General features: G+C 37.4%; 1 protein-coding gene across 1 annotated transcript in view; it reads right to left on the bottom strand.

Moving 5' to 3' along the window:
• Positions 1–22,099, bottom strand: part of LOC118533091 (beta-galactosidase-1-like protein 3) — a 98,568-nt gene that overhangs the window by 12,475 nt on the left and 63,994 nt on the right. The window contains exon 10 of the mRNA XM_078057509.1: positions 269–353. Coding sequence (XP_077913635.1) covers positions 269–353 — 85 coding nt within the window. The remainder of the gene's footprint in view (positions 1–268; positions 354–22,099) is intronic.

The raw sequence follows: 22,099 nt of genomic DNA on the forward strand, positions 1-22,099 counted from the left end.
TCTGTTTGTTTGCTTCAAAGCACTTGTTAGATGTGGAACCCTTGATTTACTTCTTAATTATCTGTCAACTCTACTAAATAACAAGCTCCCTGGGGGTAGGAACCAGGTCATTTTTATTCATCAGTATACACTCAAACCTAGCCAAGTACATATAGGTATTGAATGAATAGTTATGGCTGAATGAGCTAATTAATTAGAAAAGAAATGTATGAATGATCCATGACTCAGGACCACCTCTACTTGGGGTTCAACACTGCAAAACACTTACCCTCAGGATTACCAACCGTATGTTCACCTCCCCATGTGTCAAACCAGCCGACCCAGAATTCCATGATCATAATGGGCTTATTGCTCTAGAAACAAACCAAATCAAATACCAAGTCTGAGAAAATGTAAAAAGAAAACCAGAAAAGCTAAACACAACAGATGAGAATTTAAGGAACTCATGCTGTTCACTTTTTCAAAATTCAGTGCTTCGTTCTCCCTCCTCTCCCATCACCCATCATACATTTACCATCACCCATAGCTTTGGTTCCTCCACCTCTCCTAAACATTCATGCTGTCCATACTCCTTATACTTTATGTGCCTCACTGCTGTACCTGGATATCACCATCTATGATTCCAACCTTGTCATATGTGAGGCTGGTTTTAAAACAATTGGTTTTGGATAAACAAGGACCTGACTATAATTCTTGACACAGATACTGAGGTTCACGTATACCAAAGACCCACAGCTAATATCATCCTCAAAAACTGAGAGCTTTTCCTCTATGATCAGGAATAAGACAGGGATGTCCACTCTCACTATTACTATTTAACATAGTACTGGAAGTCCTAGCCTCAGCAATCAGACAACAAAAAGAAATAAAAGGCATCCAAATCGGCAAGGAAGAAGTCAAACTTTCACTATTTGCAGATGACATGATATCTACGTAGAAAACCCAAAAGATTCCACCAAAAAGTTGTTAGAACGAATACATGAATTCAGCAAAATCACAAGGTGTAATCAACATACAGAAATCTGTTGCATTTCTATTTGCTAATAATGAAGCAGCAGAAAGAAATATAAAGAACCAATCCCATTTATAATTGTACCAAAAACAACAAGATAACTAGGAATAAACCTAACCAAAGAGGTAAAAGATCTGTATTCTAAAAACTACAGAACACATATGAAAGAAAATGAAAAAGACACAAAGAAATGGAAAAACATTCCATGCTCATGGAGTGGAAGAACAAACATTGTTAAAATATCTATACTACCCAAAACAATCTATATATTCAATGCAATCCCTATCAAAATACCATCAGCAATTTTCACAGAGCTAGAACAAACAATCCTAAGATTTTATAGAACAACAAATGACCCTGAATAGCCAAAGCAATCCTGAAAAAGAAAAGTAAAGCAGGAGGCATCACCATTCCAGACTTCAAGTTATATTACAAAGCTGTAGTCATCAAGACAGTATGGTGCTGACATAAAAACAGACACATAGATCAAGGGAACAGAAGCGAAAACCCAGAAATGGACCCACAACTGTATGGTCAACTAATCTTCAACAAAGTAGGAAAGGACATCCAATGGAAAAAAGACAGTCCCTTCAACAGATGGTGTTGGGAAAACTGGACAGCGACATGCAGAAGAATGAAAGTGGACCACTGTCTTACACCATACACAAAAATAAATTCAAAATAGATGAAAGACCTAAATGTGAGACAGGAATCCATCAAAATCCTAGAGAACACAGGCAGCAACCTCTTTGACCTTGGCTGTAGCAACTTCTGACATGTTGCCAGAGGCAAGGGAAACAAAAGCAAAAACGGACTATTGGGACTTCATCAAGATAAAAAGCTTCTGCATAGAAAAGGAAACAACCAACAAAACTAAAAGGCAGCCTACGGGATGGGAGAAGATGTTTTCAAATATCTGATAAAGGGTTAGTATCCAGAATCTATAAAGAACTTATCAAACGCAACACCCAAAAAACAAATAATCCAGTTAAGAAATGGGCAGCAGACATGAACAGGCATTTTGCCAAAGAAGACATCCAGATGGCCAATAGACACATGAAAAAATGCCCCAAATCACTTGTCATCAGGGAAATACAAATCAAAAGCACAATGAGATATCACCTCACACCTGTCAGAATGGCTAAAACTAATAAGTCAGGAAACAACAAATGTTGGTGAGGATGTGGAGAAAGGGGAACCCTCTTACACTATTGGTGGGAATGCAAACTGGTGCAGCCACTCTGGAAAACAGTATGGAGGAGGTTCCACAAAGAATTACCCTATGATCCAGCAATTGCTTTACTAGGTATTTACCCAAAGGATAAAAAATACAGATTCGAAGAGGTACATGCACCCTGATATTCCTAGCAGAATGATCAACAATAGCCAAATTATGGAAAGAGCCCAAATGTCCATCAACTGATGAACGGATAAAGAAAGTGTGGTATATATATACAATGGAATACTACTCAGCCATCGAAAAGAATGAAATCTTGCCATTTGCAACAATGTGGATGGAGCTAGAGTGTATTATGCTAAGCAAAATAAGTAAGTCAGAGAAAGACAAAAACCATATGACTTCAGTCATATATGGAATTTAAGAAACAAAACAGATGAACATATGGGAGGGGGGAAAAGAGAGAGAGAGGGAAGCAAATCATAAGAGACTCTTAATGTTAGAGAACAAACTGAGGGTTGATGGAAGGAAGGTGGGTAGGGGATGGGCTAAACAGGTGATGGGTATTAAGGAGGGCACCTGTTATGATGAGCATTGGGTATTATATGTAAGTGATGAATCATTAAATTCTACTCCTGAAACCAATATTATATTATATGTTAACTAACTAGAATTTAAATAAAAATTTGAAAAAAGAAAAAAACTGAGGCTCAGAGGTCCCATTGCTGGTAAGGGCAGAGCTACAACTCAAATCCAGGTCTAAGCCAAACTATCAGCTACTAAGTTATACTACCTATTAAGTATTTCATTCATTTTCTCCATATCTTTATTTAAATTTTATTCTGCCTTATCTGTGTTGATCCATTGTAATTATTTTTATTTATTTATTTTTATTTCTAACAATTCTTACTTTGTATTTGTTAATAAACAATTTTATATATAACAATTCATAAATGTTATTATGTCTTTATGGATTGTACCTTTTATTTATATAAAGCAATTATTATCATATTAAAATGATTAATGATTATCAAACTTTTACTATGTGCTGAGTACTGTTTGAAGTATTTCACTTACTTTGTTCTGTGTAACAAACTGTAAGTTAGATATTACGAGTCTTTATTCTACAAATGAAGAAAATGAGGTCAGATAACCCACCCAAGTTCATTCAGCTAGGAAGTGCTAGAACTGGGATTTGAATTCAGCCAGGCTAGCTCCAGACTTCACACTCTTTTTTTTTTTTTTAAGATTTTATTTATTTAGTTGCTAGAGAGAGAGAGAGCATAGGTGAGAGAGAGTGAGCAAGAGTACAAGCAGGGGGAGCTGCAGGCAGAGGGAGAAGCAGGCTCCCTGCTGAGCAAGGACCTACATGCGGGACTCAATCCCAGGACCCTGGGATCATGACCTGAGCTGAAGGCAGCCGCTTAACCAACTGAGCCACCCAGGCGTCCGTCCAGACTCCACACTCTTAACCATTACACCATATTGCATCTGGAATATTACCTAAAACCAGAGGAGAACATATCAAAGCAATTCCATTTCTCAAAACTTCTGAACTAACTCTTGCCTAAAAACATAGGCATCTCTTTTAAAATTCATATTATTGGTGTCAGATGCCATAGGCTTTCAGTCTGATACCTGCATTCCACTTCTAGCCTGACATTTTCAATGCTACTGAAAAATGCAGGTTCTTTTTTAAAAAGTTGACATCTCCACAGCAGGATGGGCAATTACTGTCCCATGTATATTACAATGGAAAATTATGGTGGGCTTCTCTTGGGGAATATGTCAGGCATTCATATTGTGCATTCTCAGTTTTACTCCTGGAGTCCTCCAGCATCCTGCCATGATCAAAAATGGTCATACTGTAAGCCTGAAGACCTGTCCTCCAAGGCCTTTTCTTAGCTGATCCCTGGAGTTGAATACTATGTTTTCTAGATCCTATGTGTTCTTCTATCTTAATTAATCCCTTATTTCTGCATCCTCCAAACATTTCCATAAAAGGGTGAATAGAAAATAAGTAACCTAAGCCCTTAAATATTTTTATTCTGCAATACAGTTTCTTCATATTTAGACTGAGTATAAAATCCTAAGTTGAAATTCATTTATCCTCAGAATTTTAAACGTATATTTCATTGCTTTGTATCATCCAATGTCAATTCTTTAAAATCCTGATTCTCATTGCTTGGTATATAGTAAGCCTATGGTTTTCCTCATTCCACATTAGTTTTAGAATGTGGGTCTTTTTTTTTTTTTAAGATTTTATTTATTTATTTGACAGAGAGAGATATAACGAGAGAGGGAACACGAGCAGGGGGAGTGGGAGAGGGAGAAGCCGGCTCCCCACTTAGCAGAGGGCCCAATGTGGGACTCAATCCCAGGACCCTGGGATCATGACCTGAGCCAAAGTCAGACACTTAACAACTGAGCTACCCAGGTGCCCCCGCCCTTTTTAAATCATTTATTGTGTTGACCATTTGAGGGGCATTTTCAATTTAGAGATACATATCCTTCAGTTAAAGGAAGTTTTCTTACATTAGTTTTTTGTAATTTCCTTTTCTCTGTGTTCTTTGTCCTCTTTTCATAACTATTAGTAAGGTGTTGGGCCTTCTGAATTGATCTTATGAGACATTTATGTTGTCTCATATTTTATATCCTGTTGACTTGCCATGTTTCTAGGAAATTTCCTCAACTTTACCTCTAACTCATATTTAACTTTTAATGTAAATATTAGATTTTAATGTCAAAGATTTCTTTTGGTTCTCTGAGTATCCATTTCTTAATATCTTACTTTTATCTCATGCATAAAAAATTTTATTCATACCTTTATGCATATTAATAAGCATTTTTGATATATTGTTTCCTGAATTAAGTGTATATTCCCTGGCTTCCATTTTCTCCTTTTTTGGTAGTTATTATTTTTCATTGGAAACTTTTATTAAATAAATACCATTTGTATTAAAGAGGGAAGACTGATTTCTGGTATTAAGTAGCACTGTGCCATTGGTGCACTTGACATTGTCTTGGAAATCCTCAAGATCATAATGAAGAATGAGAAATGGAAACACAAACATCTTCCATGAATCTAATTGACATCTGAAACTTCAAAACATAAGTTAAAATGAAAGAGTGCCAAAGCCCTGAAGTTCTATCAAGTGTTGGAAAAATGTAGAAAGAAAATGCTTTTTGTTGAAGATTTTAGGAAAGAGTACCAGCACAAATTTATTCCAAGTAGAAAGCATACCCTATAGTATATCAACAATGTCTTATTTGTAATTACAGAATGAGGTTCACAAGCTGGTAAAAGGAGTACATTTTGCATAATACAATGTATCAGAAGCTTGAAAGAAAATAACTATTGTAGAATCACAGATAAAAAATTTAGTAGAAAGAAGTCTGCTTGTGAGGTATCTGACATCAGTCTTACAATTTCAACTGCCTCCCTGGGAGAGCCAGGAATGGGAAAAAGGAGGTAGGTAAAGAAAAGAATTCATCCCTGAATACAACAATGTGCCATTAAGATATATTGTTACCCTGAAATGCAGTCCTGTACTCAAACACTTACAGGAACTTCTCTTAAGTACTTGAGCCAATAAGAACTCATCTAATCAAAGAAGAGTATTAATAAAAAAAGGAATAAGAACAGAATCTACTTTTTAAATTTGCCATTAAAAAAAAAGAGAAATGAAAAAACAAAATTAGAGAGGAGAAACACCAAAAACTTGCAATGGAACAAGTCAAAATTGTGGCCCAAAAATATTGGTGTGAAGTTAAAAATCTCAATGAAACAATTACCTCTATAAATTGAGGCATTAGACAAAACTAAAAGTACTCAAAAAGGACATGATAAGAAAACATAAGGAGCTAAAATATAACCTGGTAGAGTAAAACAAAACAAAACAAAACAAAAAAGGAGATAAAATAGAAAATATTAAGTCAAAACTGGAAGAAGCTGAAAGGTAAATAAACACTGTGAGGGACAAAAAAGTAGTGAAAAGTAAACAAAATTAAATAGAAATGAACTTAAGTAGAAAGGATTAGAGAAAAATGGACAAAGGACACATGTAAGACAGATGAAAAATTTTGCACTATGCAAAACTTGTGTCCCTGAACAGAATAAACCAAATAGCAAATCAAGAAACATACTAAAAGATATAATAGAAAACTTTCAATCTCAGTAATGATGATCTATATTACTTGAACCCACCTTTTCATTCAGGACAAAAAAAGATGTTGGATAAAACAGATGATCTTAAATATAGCTCAAAAGAGAATTAGTACACATTAGAATGTGACAGATCAGAAGAAAGTATCCAAAAGGAAATATAAGAAGAAAAAATACACAAACTAAAACAGATATAAAGCACACATGAGGTCTACGATAACTGTAGTTGGAATTTCAGAATGAAAGAAGTGAGACAATAGGGCAGGAGCAATATTTGAAGAGATACTATCTGAGAATACACACGTCCAAGAATTTCAACAAATTGGAAAAAATAATAAATAAATACATTCACACATAAGTTACGGTCTAAGTGAAAAAACACCAAAGACAAGGACAAAATTCTTTTTAAGATTTATTTATTTATTTTAGAGAGAAAGAGCATGCATGTGCAAATGGGGGGAGGGGCCAAGGGAGAGGGAGAGAAATCGGCATGCAGATTCCCTGCTGAACACAGAGCCCAACCTCATGGGGCTTGATCCCAGAACCCTGAGATTATGACCTGACCCAAAATCAAGAGTTGGAGGCTCAACAAACTGAGCCACCCAGGTGCCCAAAAGACAAAATTCTTTATAGCAGACAACAGAGTAAAAATTACCTTCAGAGGAGTTAGCCTGACAGGGACTTTTTAAATGCAACAATAAATTCAGCAGATTATGTGCTGAAAGAAAGCAACTACCAAGTGAGAATTCCAGAGCCAATGAAAGACAGGTATTGGAGCGCCTGGGTGGCTCAGTCGTTAAGCGTCTGCCTTCAGCTCAGGTCATGGTCCCAGGGTCCTGGGATCAAGCCCCATGTCAGGCTCCCTGTTCATCAGGAAGCCTGCTTCTCCCTCTCCCACTCCCCCTGCTTGTGTTCCCTCTCTGCGGTCTCTCTCTCTGTCAAATAAATAAATAAAAATATTTTTTTAAAAAAGAGAGAGACTGAGGTATTAAAAAAAAATAGACCATTTCCTTATACCACACACAAAAATAGACTCAAAATGGATGAAAGACCTAAATGTGAGACAGGAATTCATCAAAATCCTAGAGGAGAACACAGGCAGCAACTTCTTCGACCTCAGCCGCAGCAATTTTTTCCTAGAAACATTGTGAAAGGCAAGGGAAGCAAGGGCAAAAATGACCTATTGGGACTTCATCAAGATAAAAAGCTTTTGCACAGCAAAGGAAACAGTCAACAAAACCAAAAGACAACCGACAGAATGAGAGAAGATATTTGCAAATGACATATCAGATAAAGGGCTAGTATCCAAAATCTATAAAGAACTTATGTAACTCAACCCACAAAGAACAAATAATCCAATCAAGAAATGGGCAGAAGACGTGAACAGACATTTCTGCAAAGAAGACATCCAAATGGCCAACAGACACATGAAAAAGTGTTCAACATCACTTGGCATCAGGGAAATCCAAATCAAAACCTCAATGACATACCACCTCACACCAGTCAGAATGGCTAAAATTAACAAGTTAGGAAACGACAGATGTTGGCAAGGATGAGCCTCCTACACTGTTGGTGGGAATGCAAACTGGTGCAGCCACTCTGGAAAACAGTATGGAGGTTCCTCAGAAAGTTGAAATAGAGCTACCCTATGACCCAGCAATTGCACTGCTGGGCATTTACCACAAAGATATAAATGTAGTGATCTGAAGGGGCACATGCACCCCGATGTTTATAGCAGCAATGTTCACAATAGCCAAACTATGGAAAGAACCTAGATGTCCATCAACAGATGAATGGATAAAGATGTGGTATATGTATACCATGGAATATTATGCAGCCATCAGAAAAATGAAATCTTGCCATTTGCAACGACGTGGATGGAACTAGAGGGTATTATGCTAAGGGAAATAAGTCAATCATAGAAAGACAATTATCATATGATCTCACTGATATGTGGAATTTGAGAAACAAGGCAGAGGATCACAGGGGAAGGGAGGGAAAAATGAAACAAGACGAAACCAGAGAGGGAGAAAAACCATAAGAAACTCTTAATCTCAGGAAACAAACTGAGGGTTGCTGGAGTGGAGGGGGGTGGGAGGGATTGGGTGTCTGGGTGATGGACATTGGGGAGGGTATGTGCTATGGTAAAGCTCTGTGAATTGTGTAAGACTGATGAATCACAGACCTGTACCCCTGAAACAAATAATACATTATATGCTAATAAAAAAAAAGAAATTGAAAAAAATAGACTATGCCATAGGCAGATATCACAAAGGAAATTTCCTTTTTTTAAAAGATTTTATTTATTTATTTGAGAGAGAGAGAGAGAAAGAGCACGAGCCAGGGAGAGGCAGAGGGAGAGGGAGAAGCAGACTTCCCACTGAGTGGGGAGCCCAACGTAGGACTTGATCCCAGGACCCTGAGATCATGACCTGAGCCAAAGTGAGATGCTTAACCAACTGGAGCCACCCAGGTGCTCCTAAAGAAATTTCTAAAGGATATACTTCAATCTGAAGAAAAATAATCCTAAATAGAATATCTGGGATATAAGAAATAAATAGGGGCACCTGGGTGGCTCAGTCGTTAAGCGTCTGCCTTTGGCTCAGGTCATGGTCCCAGGGTCCTAGGATCGAGTCCCACATCGGGCTCCCTGCTCGGCAGGAAGCCTGCTTCTCCCTCTCCCACTCCCCCTGCTTGTGTTCCTGCTCTCGCTATCTCTCTCTCTGTCAAATAAATAAATAAAATCTTTAAAAAAAAACTTTATAAATAAAAAAATAAATAAATAGCAAAATATGATAAATATTGTCCATCGACAGATGAATGGATAAAGAAGATGTGGTTTATATATATATACAATGGAATATTACTGAGCCATCAGAAAGGATGAATACTTAAAATTTACATCAACATGGATGGAACTGGAGGGTATTATGGTAAGTGAAATAAGTCAGTCAGAGAAAGACAATTATCATATGGTTTCACTCATATGTAGAATATAAAAAACAGCAGAGAGGATCATAGGGAAAGGGAGGGAAAACTGAATGGGAAGTCATCAGAGAGGGAGAAAAAACATGGGAGACTCTTAACTATAGGAAAAAAACTAAGGGTTGCTAGAGGAATGGTGTGTGGGGGTATGGGGGAATTGGGTGATGGTCATCCAGGAGGGCATGTGATATGATAAGCACTGGGTGTTATATTTATATGCAACTGATGAATTATTGAACACTACATCTGAAACTAATGATGTACTACATGTTAGCTAATTAAATTTAAATAAATTAAAATTTAAAAAGTTACAGTAAAATTAAAAGTAAAATGATGACACAAAAATGATATACTATTTATATATTAAACAAAGAAATCGGGTATGGCAATATCAACAACAGTTGAAACTTGCCTTAATATAAAAAGTAATGCTACACAAGATAAAAAGGAATAAATTCTGACATCAAAAACACAAAACATGGGGGAGGGTAATAAAAATGTAATTATAGAATATGTTTGAACTAAGTTGTTATCAACATAAAATAGACTGTTATAAATTTAAGTTGTTCTATGCACGCCTCATGGTAATCAAAAAGCAAAACGTATGGCAGATATATGATAAAAAGAAGGGAATCTGAGCATACCTTTAGAGAAAATCATCAAATCACAAAAGAAGGGAGCAAGAAAAGAAGAAAGAAACAAGGGAATTATAAAACAGTCAGAAAACAATGAACAAAATAGCAATAAGTGCATAACTATCAATAATTACTTTAAAAGTAAATGGAAGAGCACCTGGGTGGCTCAGTTGGTTAAGCATGTGCCTTCAGCTCAGGTCATGATCCCAGGGTCCTGGGACGGAGTGCCCCATCAGGCTCCCTGCTCAGCGGGAAGTCTGCTTCTCCCTCTCCCTCTCCCCTCCCCCCTGCTCTTGCTCTCTCTCAATCTCTCAAATAAATACATAAAATCTTAAAAAAAATAAAATAAAATAGGGATGCCTGGGTGGCTCAGTCAGTTAAGCATCTGCCTTTGGCTTAGGTCATGATACCAGGGTCCTGGGATCAAGTCCCGCATCAGGCTCCTTGTTCAGTGGGGAGCCTGCTTCTCCCTCTGCCTGCCGCTCCCCCTGCTTGTGCTCTCTCTTTCCCTCCCCTTCTCTCTCTCTCTCAAATAAATAAATAAAAACAAAATTAAATAAATTAAATAAATAAAAGTAAATGAACTAAATTGTCCAATCAAAAGACATAGAATAGTGGAATGGGTAAAAAAAAAAAAGACCCATCTATATGCTGCCTGCAAAAGACTTACTGCACATGTAAGGACATACATAGATTGAAAGCAAGAGATGGAAAAGATATTCCATGTAAATGGAAACCAAAAGAAAACTGGGATAGCTACACTCGTATCACACAAAATAGACTTTAAGACAAACACTGTAATAAGAGACAAAGAAGGTCATTATATAGGGGAGCAATATAAAGAGGTCAATCCAACAAGAGGATATAACATTTTAAATATTTATTTAATAAGTTCTTAATAAATATAAGAAGATTGAAATCATATCAAGCTCTTTTCCAACCATAATAGTATAAAACTAGAAATAAATTACAAGAAGAAAACTGGAAAATTCAGAAGTATATAAAAGATTAAACATGCTACTGAACAATCAATAGGTCAAAAAAGAAATCAAAAGAGAAATCAAGAAATCTTGAGGCAAATGAAAATAGAAATACATACCAAAACCTAAAGGATGCAGCAAAAGCTGTTCTAAAAGGTAAGTTTGTGTGATAAATGCCTACATTAAAAAGCAAGAAAGATCTCAAATAGACAACCTACCTTTATATCTCAAGGAACTAAAAAAAGAACAAATTAAGCCCAAAGTTTATAGAAGAAAGGAAATAATAAAGATCAGAGTAGAAAAAATGAGGGACTAAAAACACAGTAGAAAACATCAATGAAACCAAGAGCTGGTTTTTTGAAAAGATAAACAAAATAAACAAACGGTTGGCTAAACTTACCAAGAAAAAGATAGAGGATTCACATAAATAAAATCAGAAATGAAAGAAGACATGTTACAATTGATACCACATTAATATAAGGAAAATAAGAGACTGCCATGAACATGCAATGAATATGCTAAAAAATTGGACAACCAAGATGAAATACTTAAATTTCTAGAAACATACAACCTGCCAAGACTGAATCATGAAACTTTAGAGAATCAAAAACATCCCAATAAGTGAAGGTCCAGGACCAGATGGATTAACTGGTGGATTCTACCAAACATTTAAAGAACTAATGCTAATCCTTTCCAAACTCTTCCAAAAAATAGAAGGAGGGAGTATTTCTAACCTCATTTTCCAAAGCCAGAATTACCCTGATACCAAAACCAGACCAAGCATACTGCAAGAATAGAAAATATCAAGCCAGTATACTTGATGGACATATATGCAAAAATCTTCAATAAAATATTAGCAAACTGAGTTCAACAATACATTAAAGGAATCATTCACCATCAACAAGTGGGATTTATCCCTGCAATGAAAGAATGGTTTAATAACCACAAATCAAACAATGTAGAACAGAACTGAGAGCCCAGAAATATACCCACACATTTATGGTCAATTAATTTACAACAAAGGAGCCAAGAATATAAAATGGGGAAACTTTAGTCTCTTCAATAAAGGGTGTTAGGAACAGGGACAGCCACATGGAAACAATGAAACTGAACCCCTATCTTATACCTTACATAAAGATTAATTCAAAATAAATTAAATACTTGAATGTAAGACCTGAAACCATAGAATCCCTAAAAGAAAACATAGGCAGTAAGCTCCCTGATGTTGGTCTTGGCAATGATTTTTGGATCTGACATCAAAAGCAAAGGCAACAAACACAAAAATAAACAACTGAGACTACATCAAACTAAAAAGCTCCTCTTCAGCAAAGGAAACCATCAACAAAATGAAATGGCAACCTACTGAATGTGAGAAAATATTTGCAAATCATATATCTGATAACCAGTTAATATCCAAAATACATAAAGAACTCATACAGCTCAATAACAAAAAAAGCACAAAAAACAAAAAACAAATAGCCTGATGTAAAAATGGGCAGAAGATCTGAATAGACATTTTTCAAAGAAGAAATATAGATAGCCAACAAGTACATGAAAAGATGCTCAACATCACAATAATTCAAGGAAATGTGAATCAAAACCACAGTGATATATCATCTCACACCTGTAAGAATGACTCTTATCAAAAAGACAAGAAATAACAAGTGTTGGTGAGGATGTAGAGAAAAAGGAACCCACTGTTGGTGGGAATGTAAATTTGTGGAACCATTATGGAAAACAGTAGAGGTTCCTCAAAACATTAATAATAGAAATACAATATGATCCAGCAATTCCACATCTGGGTATTTATCTGAAAAAAATTAAAGCACTAACTCAAAAAGATATACACACCCCCATGTTCATTAGAGCATTATACAAGAGCCAATGTATAAAAACAAACCAAGTGTCCATTGATAGATAAATGGATAAAGAAGATGTGATATATATGAGAAATTAAATATTTCAGCCATAAAGAAGAATGAAATCTTGCCATTTGTGACAACATGGGTGGACCTGAGGACATTATGAGAAGTGAAATAAATCAGACAGAGAAAGACAAATATCATGTGTTATCACTTATATGTGGAATCATAAAAAAAAAAAAAATTAAAAACCAACAACAAAAACCAAAGCTTGGAGAAACAGAACAGACTGCTGGTTGCCGGATGGAGGGAAGAAGGGAAGATGGGGGGTTGGGTGAAATGGGTGAAGGGAGTCAAAAGGTACAAACTTCTAGTTATAAAACAAGTAAGTTATGGGGATGTAATGCACAGCATGGTGACTATAGTTAATAATACTGTATTCATATTTGAGCATTGCTGAGAGTAGATCTTAAAAGTTCTCATCACAAGAAAAAATATTGTTTTTAAGTATGGTGATGGATGTTTACTAGACTTATTGTGGTGATTACTTCACAATATATACAAATATCAAATCATTCTGTTATATACCTAAAACTAATATAATGCTATATGTCAATTGTACCTCAATTAAAAAAAACCACACAAAGGAAAAAAAAAAAACCTTAGAAAAAGAAGAAGGGGAGAAGAACCTACTGAACACCCCAAATGAGTGAATCCTAAACAGATGCAAATGATAGTTTTATACTGAGAGTGGGTTATTCTCTTATCTTCATTTATTTCTCATTGCCTTTTTAATTATGTGGGAAAGAACACATAGGAAGGGCGCCTGGGTGGCTCAGTCATTGGGCGTCTGCCTTCGGCTCAGGTCATGACCCCAGGGTCCTGGGATCGAATCCCACATCAGGTTCCCCCCTCGGGGGGGAAGCCTGTTTCTCCCTCTCCCACTCCCGCTGCTTGTGTTCCTGCTCTCGCTATCTCTGTCTCTGTGAAATAAATACATAAAATCTTTAAAAAAAAAAAAAAAAAGAACACATAGGAAAACATATTGGGCTAGCATGAAAATGTGAATCCCCCAGGGGCCTGGATGCGGTGGGTCTTACACCTTTATGCAGATTTTATCTCCACAAATCCTACCACACGTTCTGTGGGAAGACTGGGGAGAATCCTCAGTAACTTTCTATTACAGGTGAATTGGGTCCCCCGCCCCCAAATCAAAAAAAATTCATATATTGAAGTCCTAATTCCCAGGACCTCAGAATATGACTGTATTTGGCGACAGGGCCTCCAAAATGAGTGGTGTCCTTATAAAAAGAGGAAATTTGAACATAGACAAGCATAGACCATGTGAAGACATAAGGAGGAGAAGAAGGCCATCTACAGGCCAAGAAAAGAATCTCAGATAAAAACAACCCTGATGGCACCTGAATCTTGGATGTCTAAGCCTCTAAAATTGTGAGAAGATAAATGCCTGTTGTTTAAGTACCCAGTCCATGGTGTTCTCTTATGGCAGCCCAAGGAAACTAATACAGATTTTGGTGGGGTACTGGGGTGATTTTTTATTAATTACCAAATACCTAAAGATGAGGAAGTGGCTTTGGAACCAGGTAATGGGGAAAGGCTGGATGAACCTTGAAGTGCTTGCTAAAAATAAGCCTAGAGTTCCTTGAAGGGACTGTTAATAGAAATATGGGATTAGAGGCAATTCTAGTGAGAGCTCAGAAAAAGAGTAGGAAGCTGGAGAGAGAACTTGTATCATCTTAGAGAATACAGACGTCATCATAAACAGATTGCTGTTAGAAATATGAATGTTAAAGATGCTTCTGCTGAGATCTCAGGTGGAAATCAGTAAATGTTATTGGAAACTGGAAGGGGAAGTTGATCCTTGTTATAAAATGGCAAAGAACTTGGATGAATTGAGTTCTAGTGTTTTTGGAAAGCAGAACTTGAAATTGATGAACCTCAATATTTAGATGAGGAGATTCCTAAGAAAATGTTGATGGCATGGTCTGGTTTCTCCTTGTTCCTTATAGTGAAATATAAGAGGAAAGAGATAAATTGAAGAAGGAATTGTTAAGCAAAAAGGAACCCGAACTGGAAGATTTGTAAAATTCTCAGCCTACCTATATTGTAAAAATTGAAAAGGCACAATTAGAGAACATCAAAGATGTGGGTGGACAATCATTTGCTACAGAGGTTGTTGGTCAGTGACTTATGGATCAATTCAGCCAACTCAACAGAGGCCAGGAATAGAGGTGTGGCTATCTAGGAAAGTTCCAAGGAGGAACCTCTTGTCTAATGGCTTGGGCTCCCATGAATTGTACGGGAGGCCAATAGGTTTTTAAAAATTTTATACTAGCAGAAATGCTACCGACTTGGACAGAAGGGGACAGAGCTGAGGCACAATGAAGGAAAGCTGTTGGACTTCTGGGATTCTACAGGATGGGCCAATAGAGCTATCAGGCTACAAATATATATTATCCTTCAAGAAAAAAGAGGAATGACGCTGAAGGTGATTGAGAAGTCAGCAGGCTACCACTACTACTGTGGGCACAAAAGCCCAGCAGATGGGGTTGTGTTGTCTTTTTCTAGGTTCCAGAGGAGTCACAGCCAATGCCCAGGGCTGAGGTTATGGAGCTGTCACCTGGTGGGCCTAAAAGGGAAGCCCACCCTGGTAAACATAGAGAACAGGGAATTATTATTAAGCCTTAAAGTCTAATTATTATTCTGAGGCCTTAAATCTAATGGAATTTGCCCTACAAGGTTTTGGACTTGCTTGCCACCCATGACCCCTTTCTGCTTTCCAATTTCTCCCTTTTTGAATGACATTGTCTATCCTACATTGTATTTTGGAAGCAGATAACTTGTTGCCTGGTTTCACAGGTTCATACCTAAAGAAGCATTTTGCCTAGGATGAATCATACCTGGAGTCTCATCTCTACCTGTATTAGATGAGACTTTGGACTCAGAGTTGATGCTGGAATATAAAAAAAAAGTTGGACTTTGAGGTTGCAGGCATGGGGTTAATATATTTTGCATGCAAGAAGGACTTAAATTTGGGTGAGGGTGGAAAGTTATGGGCTGAATTGTGCCCCCCCCCACATTTATACTGGAAGTCCTAATCCCCAGTATCTCAGAATATGACTATATTTGGGAAAAGGGTATTTAAACAGTTAATTAAGGTTAAATGAGATTATTAGGGTGGACCCTAATCCAATATCACTAGTACCCTTATAAAAAGAGATTAGGATACAGACACACACAGAGGGAGAACCTTGTGAAGATGTCCAGAGAAGTCAGTTGAGGAGAGAAGCCTCAGAAGAAACAAACCCTTTTGACACCTTGATCTCAGATTCTAGCCTCCAGAACTGTGAGAAGATAAATACTGTTTAAGCCAACAAGCATGAGGTACTTTGGCTTCCTTCCCCATACTGGCTGGGGAAGGGAAGCGGCAGCCTCTACCAAATCTCCCATACTCCTCTCTTCTAGGGAACAAAATACTTAATCTGCAGAGACAAGAACAACAAAAGCTGTCACCTTAGGACACGGGTAGAAACCTACTGCTTCTGAGAAACAGAGCAGGGAAAAACCAACAAAACAAAACACTACCATTGGGAGAGGAGCAAGAACCTGTGCTGGGCCTGGAAATACAGTGAGGGAAGAAACAGGAGCACTTGAAAGGCCTACCCCTCAGACCCAGGCACACAGTGCTTGCCTAAGACTGAGGCTTAATTATAACATCAGGGAATGCATTTCCTCCCTCACCATCATGCTAACCAGTATAGAGTACAAATGACATATGGTATAGCTGGGAGAGCTGGGAAAGACAGACTCTCTTGGGGTGCAATGCAAAGGGGGGAAGAAACAAAGCCAAGAGGAGTCCAGACATAGAGAAAATACCTCTGAAAAACTAGCCCTCACACTAGACATGAGATATTCTAGAGGAATTTGAAGGCTGTGGTTCAAGGAGGATAACCTTAGCAACAAGAAACCTCAAATTCAGCCCAACTCCTGACTAGATTAACACAAACCCCCCACATTAAAAGGCTAGCAGAAAGAAAGGCATGCTTACCTCCAACATAGTGTCTATGTCCCACACAAGATGTTCAGTTTTCATTTAAAAACAAAACAAAACTATGAGCCTTACAAAATGGCAAGGAAAAAAACACACTTTGAAGAGATAAAGCAATAATCAAGAACAGTCTCAGATAAGACAGATCTTGTAATTAAATACGGAATTTAAAATAACTATGATTAATATGATAAAGGTTGCAATAGAAAAGGTGGACACCATGCAAAATCAGATGGATAACCTTAGTTGACAGATGGAAGCTATAGGAAGTGAATGAAAAACTACAAATCAAGAACACAGTAACAGAAATAAAGAAATTTTTCACTGAGCTCACCAGTAGCCTCAACAGAGGAGAGGAATAAATCAGTGTACTTAAAGAGAAGTCAATAGAAGTTAACCAAACTAAAAAATAAAGAGAAAAAGAGTAGGGAAAAAAAAAAAAACAACCCACCATCCAAGCAGTGTGAGACAATTTCAAATGATCTTATGTACATGTAATTGGACCTGCAGAAGAAGAGAGAGAGAAGAGAGGAAATATTTGAATAAGTAATGGCTGAGAATTTTCTAAAATTAATTACAGACACCAAACCATAGATCCAATCTGTGAGAACATCAAGCAGGATAAACTCTAAGAAACAAACCACACCTAAGTATATTATACTCAAGCTTCTGAAAACCAAAGACAATGAGAAAATTCTAAGGGCAGTCAGAGAAAAAAAGACAAATCACCTACAAAAGCCACAGATAAGAATTAATATAGACTTATCAACAGAAACCATGAAGGCCAACAAAACAAAACAAAACAAAACAACAACAACAAAATAACACAACACAATAGAATAGCATCTTTAAAATGAGGATTTAGGAATATACTATTATAAGATAGCGCATATAAGATACGCATAAGATACTACATGTGAAGCAGTTCAGTATTTGAAAGTACTTTCAGATTAATTTAACATGTATATTTTAAATCCTTGGGCAACAGCTAAAACTTTAAACCCTGAGAAAAGTTTTTAGTCCATAGAGGAGATAAAATATAATCATAAAAAATGCTCAATTAATTCAAGAGAAGGGAAAAAAAGAAGAAAAAAGAAACATAACAAGTGGAAAAATAGAAAAGAATTAGCAAGATGCTAGATTTTAATCCAACTATATCAATAATCACTTTAAATGTGAATTATCTAACTACATCAGTTAAGAGACAGAAACTGTCAGATTAAATATTTTAAAAAGTAATACATAATTATATGCGGTCTACAAGAAATCCACTTTAAATATGAATACTTAAAGAAAGGTAAAAATTGGGGCATCTCGGTGGCTCAGTCAGTTAACAGCTCAGGTCAGGATCCCAGGATCCCAGGTCAGCCCCGAGTCTGGCTCCCTGCTCAGTGGGAAACCTGCTTCTCCCTCTTCCTCTGCCCCTCCGCCCTGCTTGTGCTCTCTCTCTCAAATAAATAAATAAAATCTTAAAAAAAAAGAAAGGTAAAAAGTAAAAGGATAAAGAAAAATACATCATGCAAACCACTAACCAAAAGAAAGCCTGAATAGCTATATTTATATCAGTCAAAGTAGACTTCAAAACAAGGAAGATGGTCATTACATAATGATAAAGGGGTGAATTCTCCAAGAAAATACAACAATTCTAAATGTGTACATACCTAAAAACAGTGGTTCAAAATACACAAAGACAAAAGTGGATAGATCTGAAAGGACAAATAAATAAATCCACAATTATATTTAGAGATATCAATACTCTTCTCTTAATAATTGATAGAATAAGTAAGTAGAAAATCAGTAAGAATAGAGATTACCTGTGCCATCAATCAACTTAAGCTAATGGAAATTTTAAAACAAATGCAAAATACACATCTTCTCAAGTGTACATGGAACATTCACCAAACTGACCATATTATGAGTCATAAAACAAAACTTAACAAATGTAAAAGAACAGAAATCATGCCAAGTATATTCTTGGATTTTAACAGTATTAAACTAGAAATCAACAACAGAATAATACCTGGAAAATCCCCAAGGATTCAAAAATTAAGCAACATACTTCTGATACATAGAATAAGATGAAGTCTAAAGGGAAATTTTAAAATGTTTTGAACATTTTTTGAAACATTTTTGAAAATGAAAATACAGCATAACAAACAGTGCATTCAGGGAAATTTGTAGCCATAAATGCTCATATTAGAAAAGAAAAAATTCTCAAGTCAGTAATCTAAGCTTCCACCAAACAAACAAACAAACAACCTAGAAAAAGTAGAGCCGATTCAGTCCAAAGGAAGCAAAATAGAAAATGCTAAAGATCAGAGAAGAAATCAATGAAATAGAGAACAGGAAGAAAATAAAGCAAAAAAAAAAAAAAAAAAAAAAGCCAAAAGCTAATTCTCTGAAAAGATCAATAAAACTGTTAAACTTCTAGTCACAATGACTGAGATAAAAAAGAGAGAAGACACAAACTTACCAATATCAGGAATGAAAGAAGGGCCACCACCACTGACAACAAAGACATAACAAGGATATCAACAGAATATTACAAACAACTCTGTGCCCATGAATTCATAAACTTAGATGAAATAGAATAGAATAAATCCTTAAAAGACACAAACTACCAAAACTTGCTCAAGAAGAAATAATCTAAATTATGCTACATCTATTAGAGACATTAAATTCTACACAAAAGTCTTTTTAAAAAGAAAACTTCAGGTCCAGATGGTTTCACTGGTGAATTTTACCAAACATTAAGTAAGAAATGCTATGGATTCTATACAACCTCTTCCAGAAAATAGAAAAGGAGGGAATACTTCCAAGCTCATTTTATGAGGCCAGCATTACCGATTCTAAAATAAAGACATTATAAGAAAAGAAAACCAGATTAGGAGGAAAGATGGTGGAGGAGTAGGGGACCCTATTTCAACTGGTCCCTGGAATTGAGCTGGATCTCTACCAGATCACTCTGAGTACCCATGAAACCAACCTGAGATGTAAGAAGATCTGGATCTCTACAAACAGAATATTCCAGGCGGTTGGTTTTGAGGTACGAAGCGGGGAGCTGTGATTCCGTGGGCAGATATTGGAGGATAAAGGGCAGCGGGCAGGTGCCTGGCCATGGGGATCCTACACCGCAGGTGAGTGACAGCCTCGTGCGCTGGGGATGGGGCACAGACTCGCAGACCAGTAGCGGTGGGGAAAGGACTCTAGGGCAGCCCCCGGGGTGAAAACCCGGAGCGGAGGGGTCGCGCCTACGAACTGCAGCCCCCGGGGCGGAAACCCGGAGTAGCGGGGTTGTGCGAACTGGGAGCGGCTGGCGGTTTTAGAAGTACAAAGGGCAGAGACATGCCCCGACCTGGAGGCAGGACTGGGGGCACTGCAGAGGGGCGCACAACCCAGGACGCTGCAGTTTATAGCAGCACGGACAGAAACAGAGACAATGTGGCCTGGAGGGCTCACTGAAGAACAGACTGTGATCTCTCTGCTCTGAGGCAGAGGGTTGGAAATGGTCTCTTCTGCTCTGACTCACAGAAGAGATGCAGAAAGCAGCCAGGGAAAGCTGCCAGAGAACAAGAGCCCCAAAAACTGATTCCTGCTGAGCCCATCCCCCACCACAGGGGGGCAGGGCAACTCCGCCCAAACAGGGTTACCTGAGTAACAGCATGGCAGGCCCCTCCCCCAGAAGACAGGCTGGGAAAAAAGAGGCCAGCAACCCTAAGGTCCCAAGAAAACAGGTGCATCTTGCTTGGGTTCTGGTCAATAATTTGGACTCTATACATTCCCTCAAACACCCATCAACAGAATGACTAGGAGGAGGAACCCCCAAAATAGAAAAGACTCAGAGATCATGACTTATGCTGCAGATTTACAAATGGATGCAGATATAACCAAGATGTCGGAGATGGAATTCAGGCTAGCAATTGCGAAGACAATGGATAGAATGGAGAAATCAATTAATGGCAACATAGAGTCTCTAAGGGCAGAAATAAAAGGTGAATTGGCAGAACTTAAAAATGCTATCAATGAGATCCAATCTAATCTAGATAATGTAACAGCTAGGGTAAGTGAGGCAGAAGAAAGAATTAGTGACCTGGAAGACCATTTAATAGATAAAAAGGGAAAAGAGGAGGCCAAGGAAAAACATCTCAGAATCCATGAAAATAGAATCAGAGAAATAAGTGACACCATGAAGCATTCCAATGTCAGAATAATTGGAATCCTGGAGGGAGTGGAGAGAGAAAGAGGACTAAAAGATGTATTTGAGCAAATCGTAGCTGAGAACTTCCCTAATCTGGGGAATGAAAGAAACATTCGAGTCCTAGAGGCAGAGAGGACCCCTCCCAAGATCAAGGAAAATCAAGGAAAACAGGCCAACACCCTGGCATGTAATAGTAAAACTTGCAAATCTTAGAACCAAGGAAACAATCTTAAGGGCAGTTAGGGGGAAGAGATTCCTTATGTACAAAGGGAGGAACATCAGAATAACATCAGACCTATCCACAGAGACCTGGCAAGCCAGAAAGGCCTGGCAAGACATATTCAAGGTGCTAAATGAGAAGAACATGCAGCCAAGAATACCTTATCCGGCAAGGCTGTCATTTAGAATGGATGGAGAGATGCAGAGCTTCCACGACCGGCAGAAACTGAAAGAATATGTGACCACTAAGCCGGCCCTGCAAGAAATATTAAGGGGGGTTCTATAAAAGGAGAAAGACCCCAAGAGTGATATACAACAGAAATTTACAGGGACAATCTATAAAAACAACATCTTCACAGGCAACATGACAATTAATTCACATCTTTCAATAATCACTCTCAACGTGAATGGCCTAAATGCTCCCATAAAATGGCACAGGGTTGCAGATTGGATAAAAAGACAGGACCCATCCATATGCTGCCTACAAGAGACTCATTTTGAACCTAAAGATACATCCAGACTGAAAGTGAAGGGATGGAGATCCATCTTCCATGCCAGCAGACCTCAAAAGAAAGCTGGGGTAACAATTTTTATATCAGAGAAATTAGATTTTAAACTAAAGTCTGTAATTAGAGACACAGAAGGACACTATATCATTCTTAAAGGGTCTGTCCAACAAGAAGATCTAACAATTGTAAATATCTATGCCCCCAACATGGGAGCAGCCATCTACATAAGCCAACTGTTAACCAAAATAAAGAGTCATATTGATAACAATACGTTAATTGTAGGAGACC

This window comes from Halichoerus grypus, chromosome 11, assembly GCF_964656455.1.
Source record: "Halichoerus grypus chromosome 11, mHalGry1.hap1.1, whole genome shotgun sequence".
Classification (NCBI taxonomy): domain Eukaryota; kingdom Metazoa; phylum Chordata; class Mammalia; order Carnivora; family Phocidae; genus Halichoerus; species Halichoerus grypus.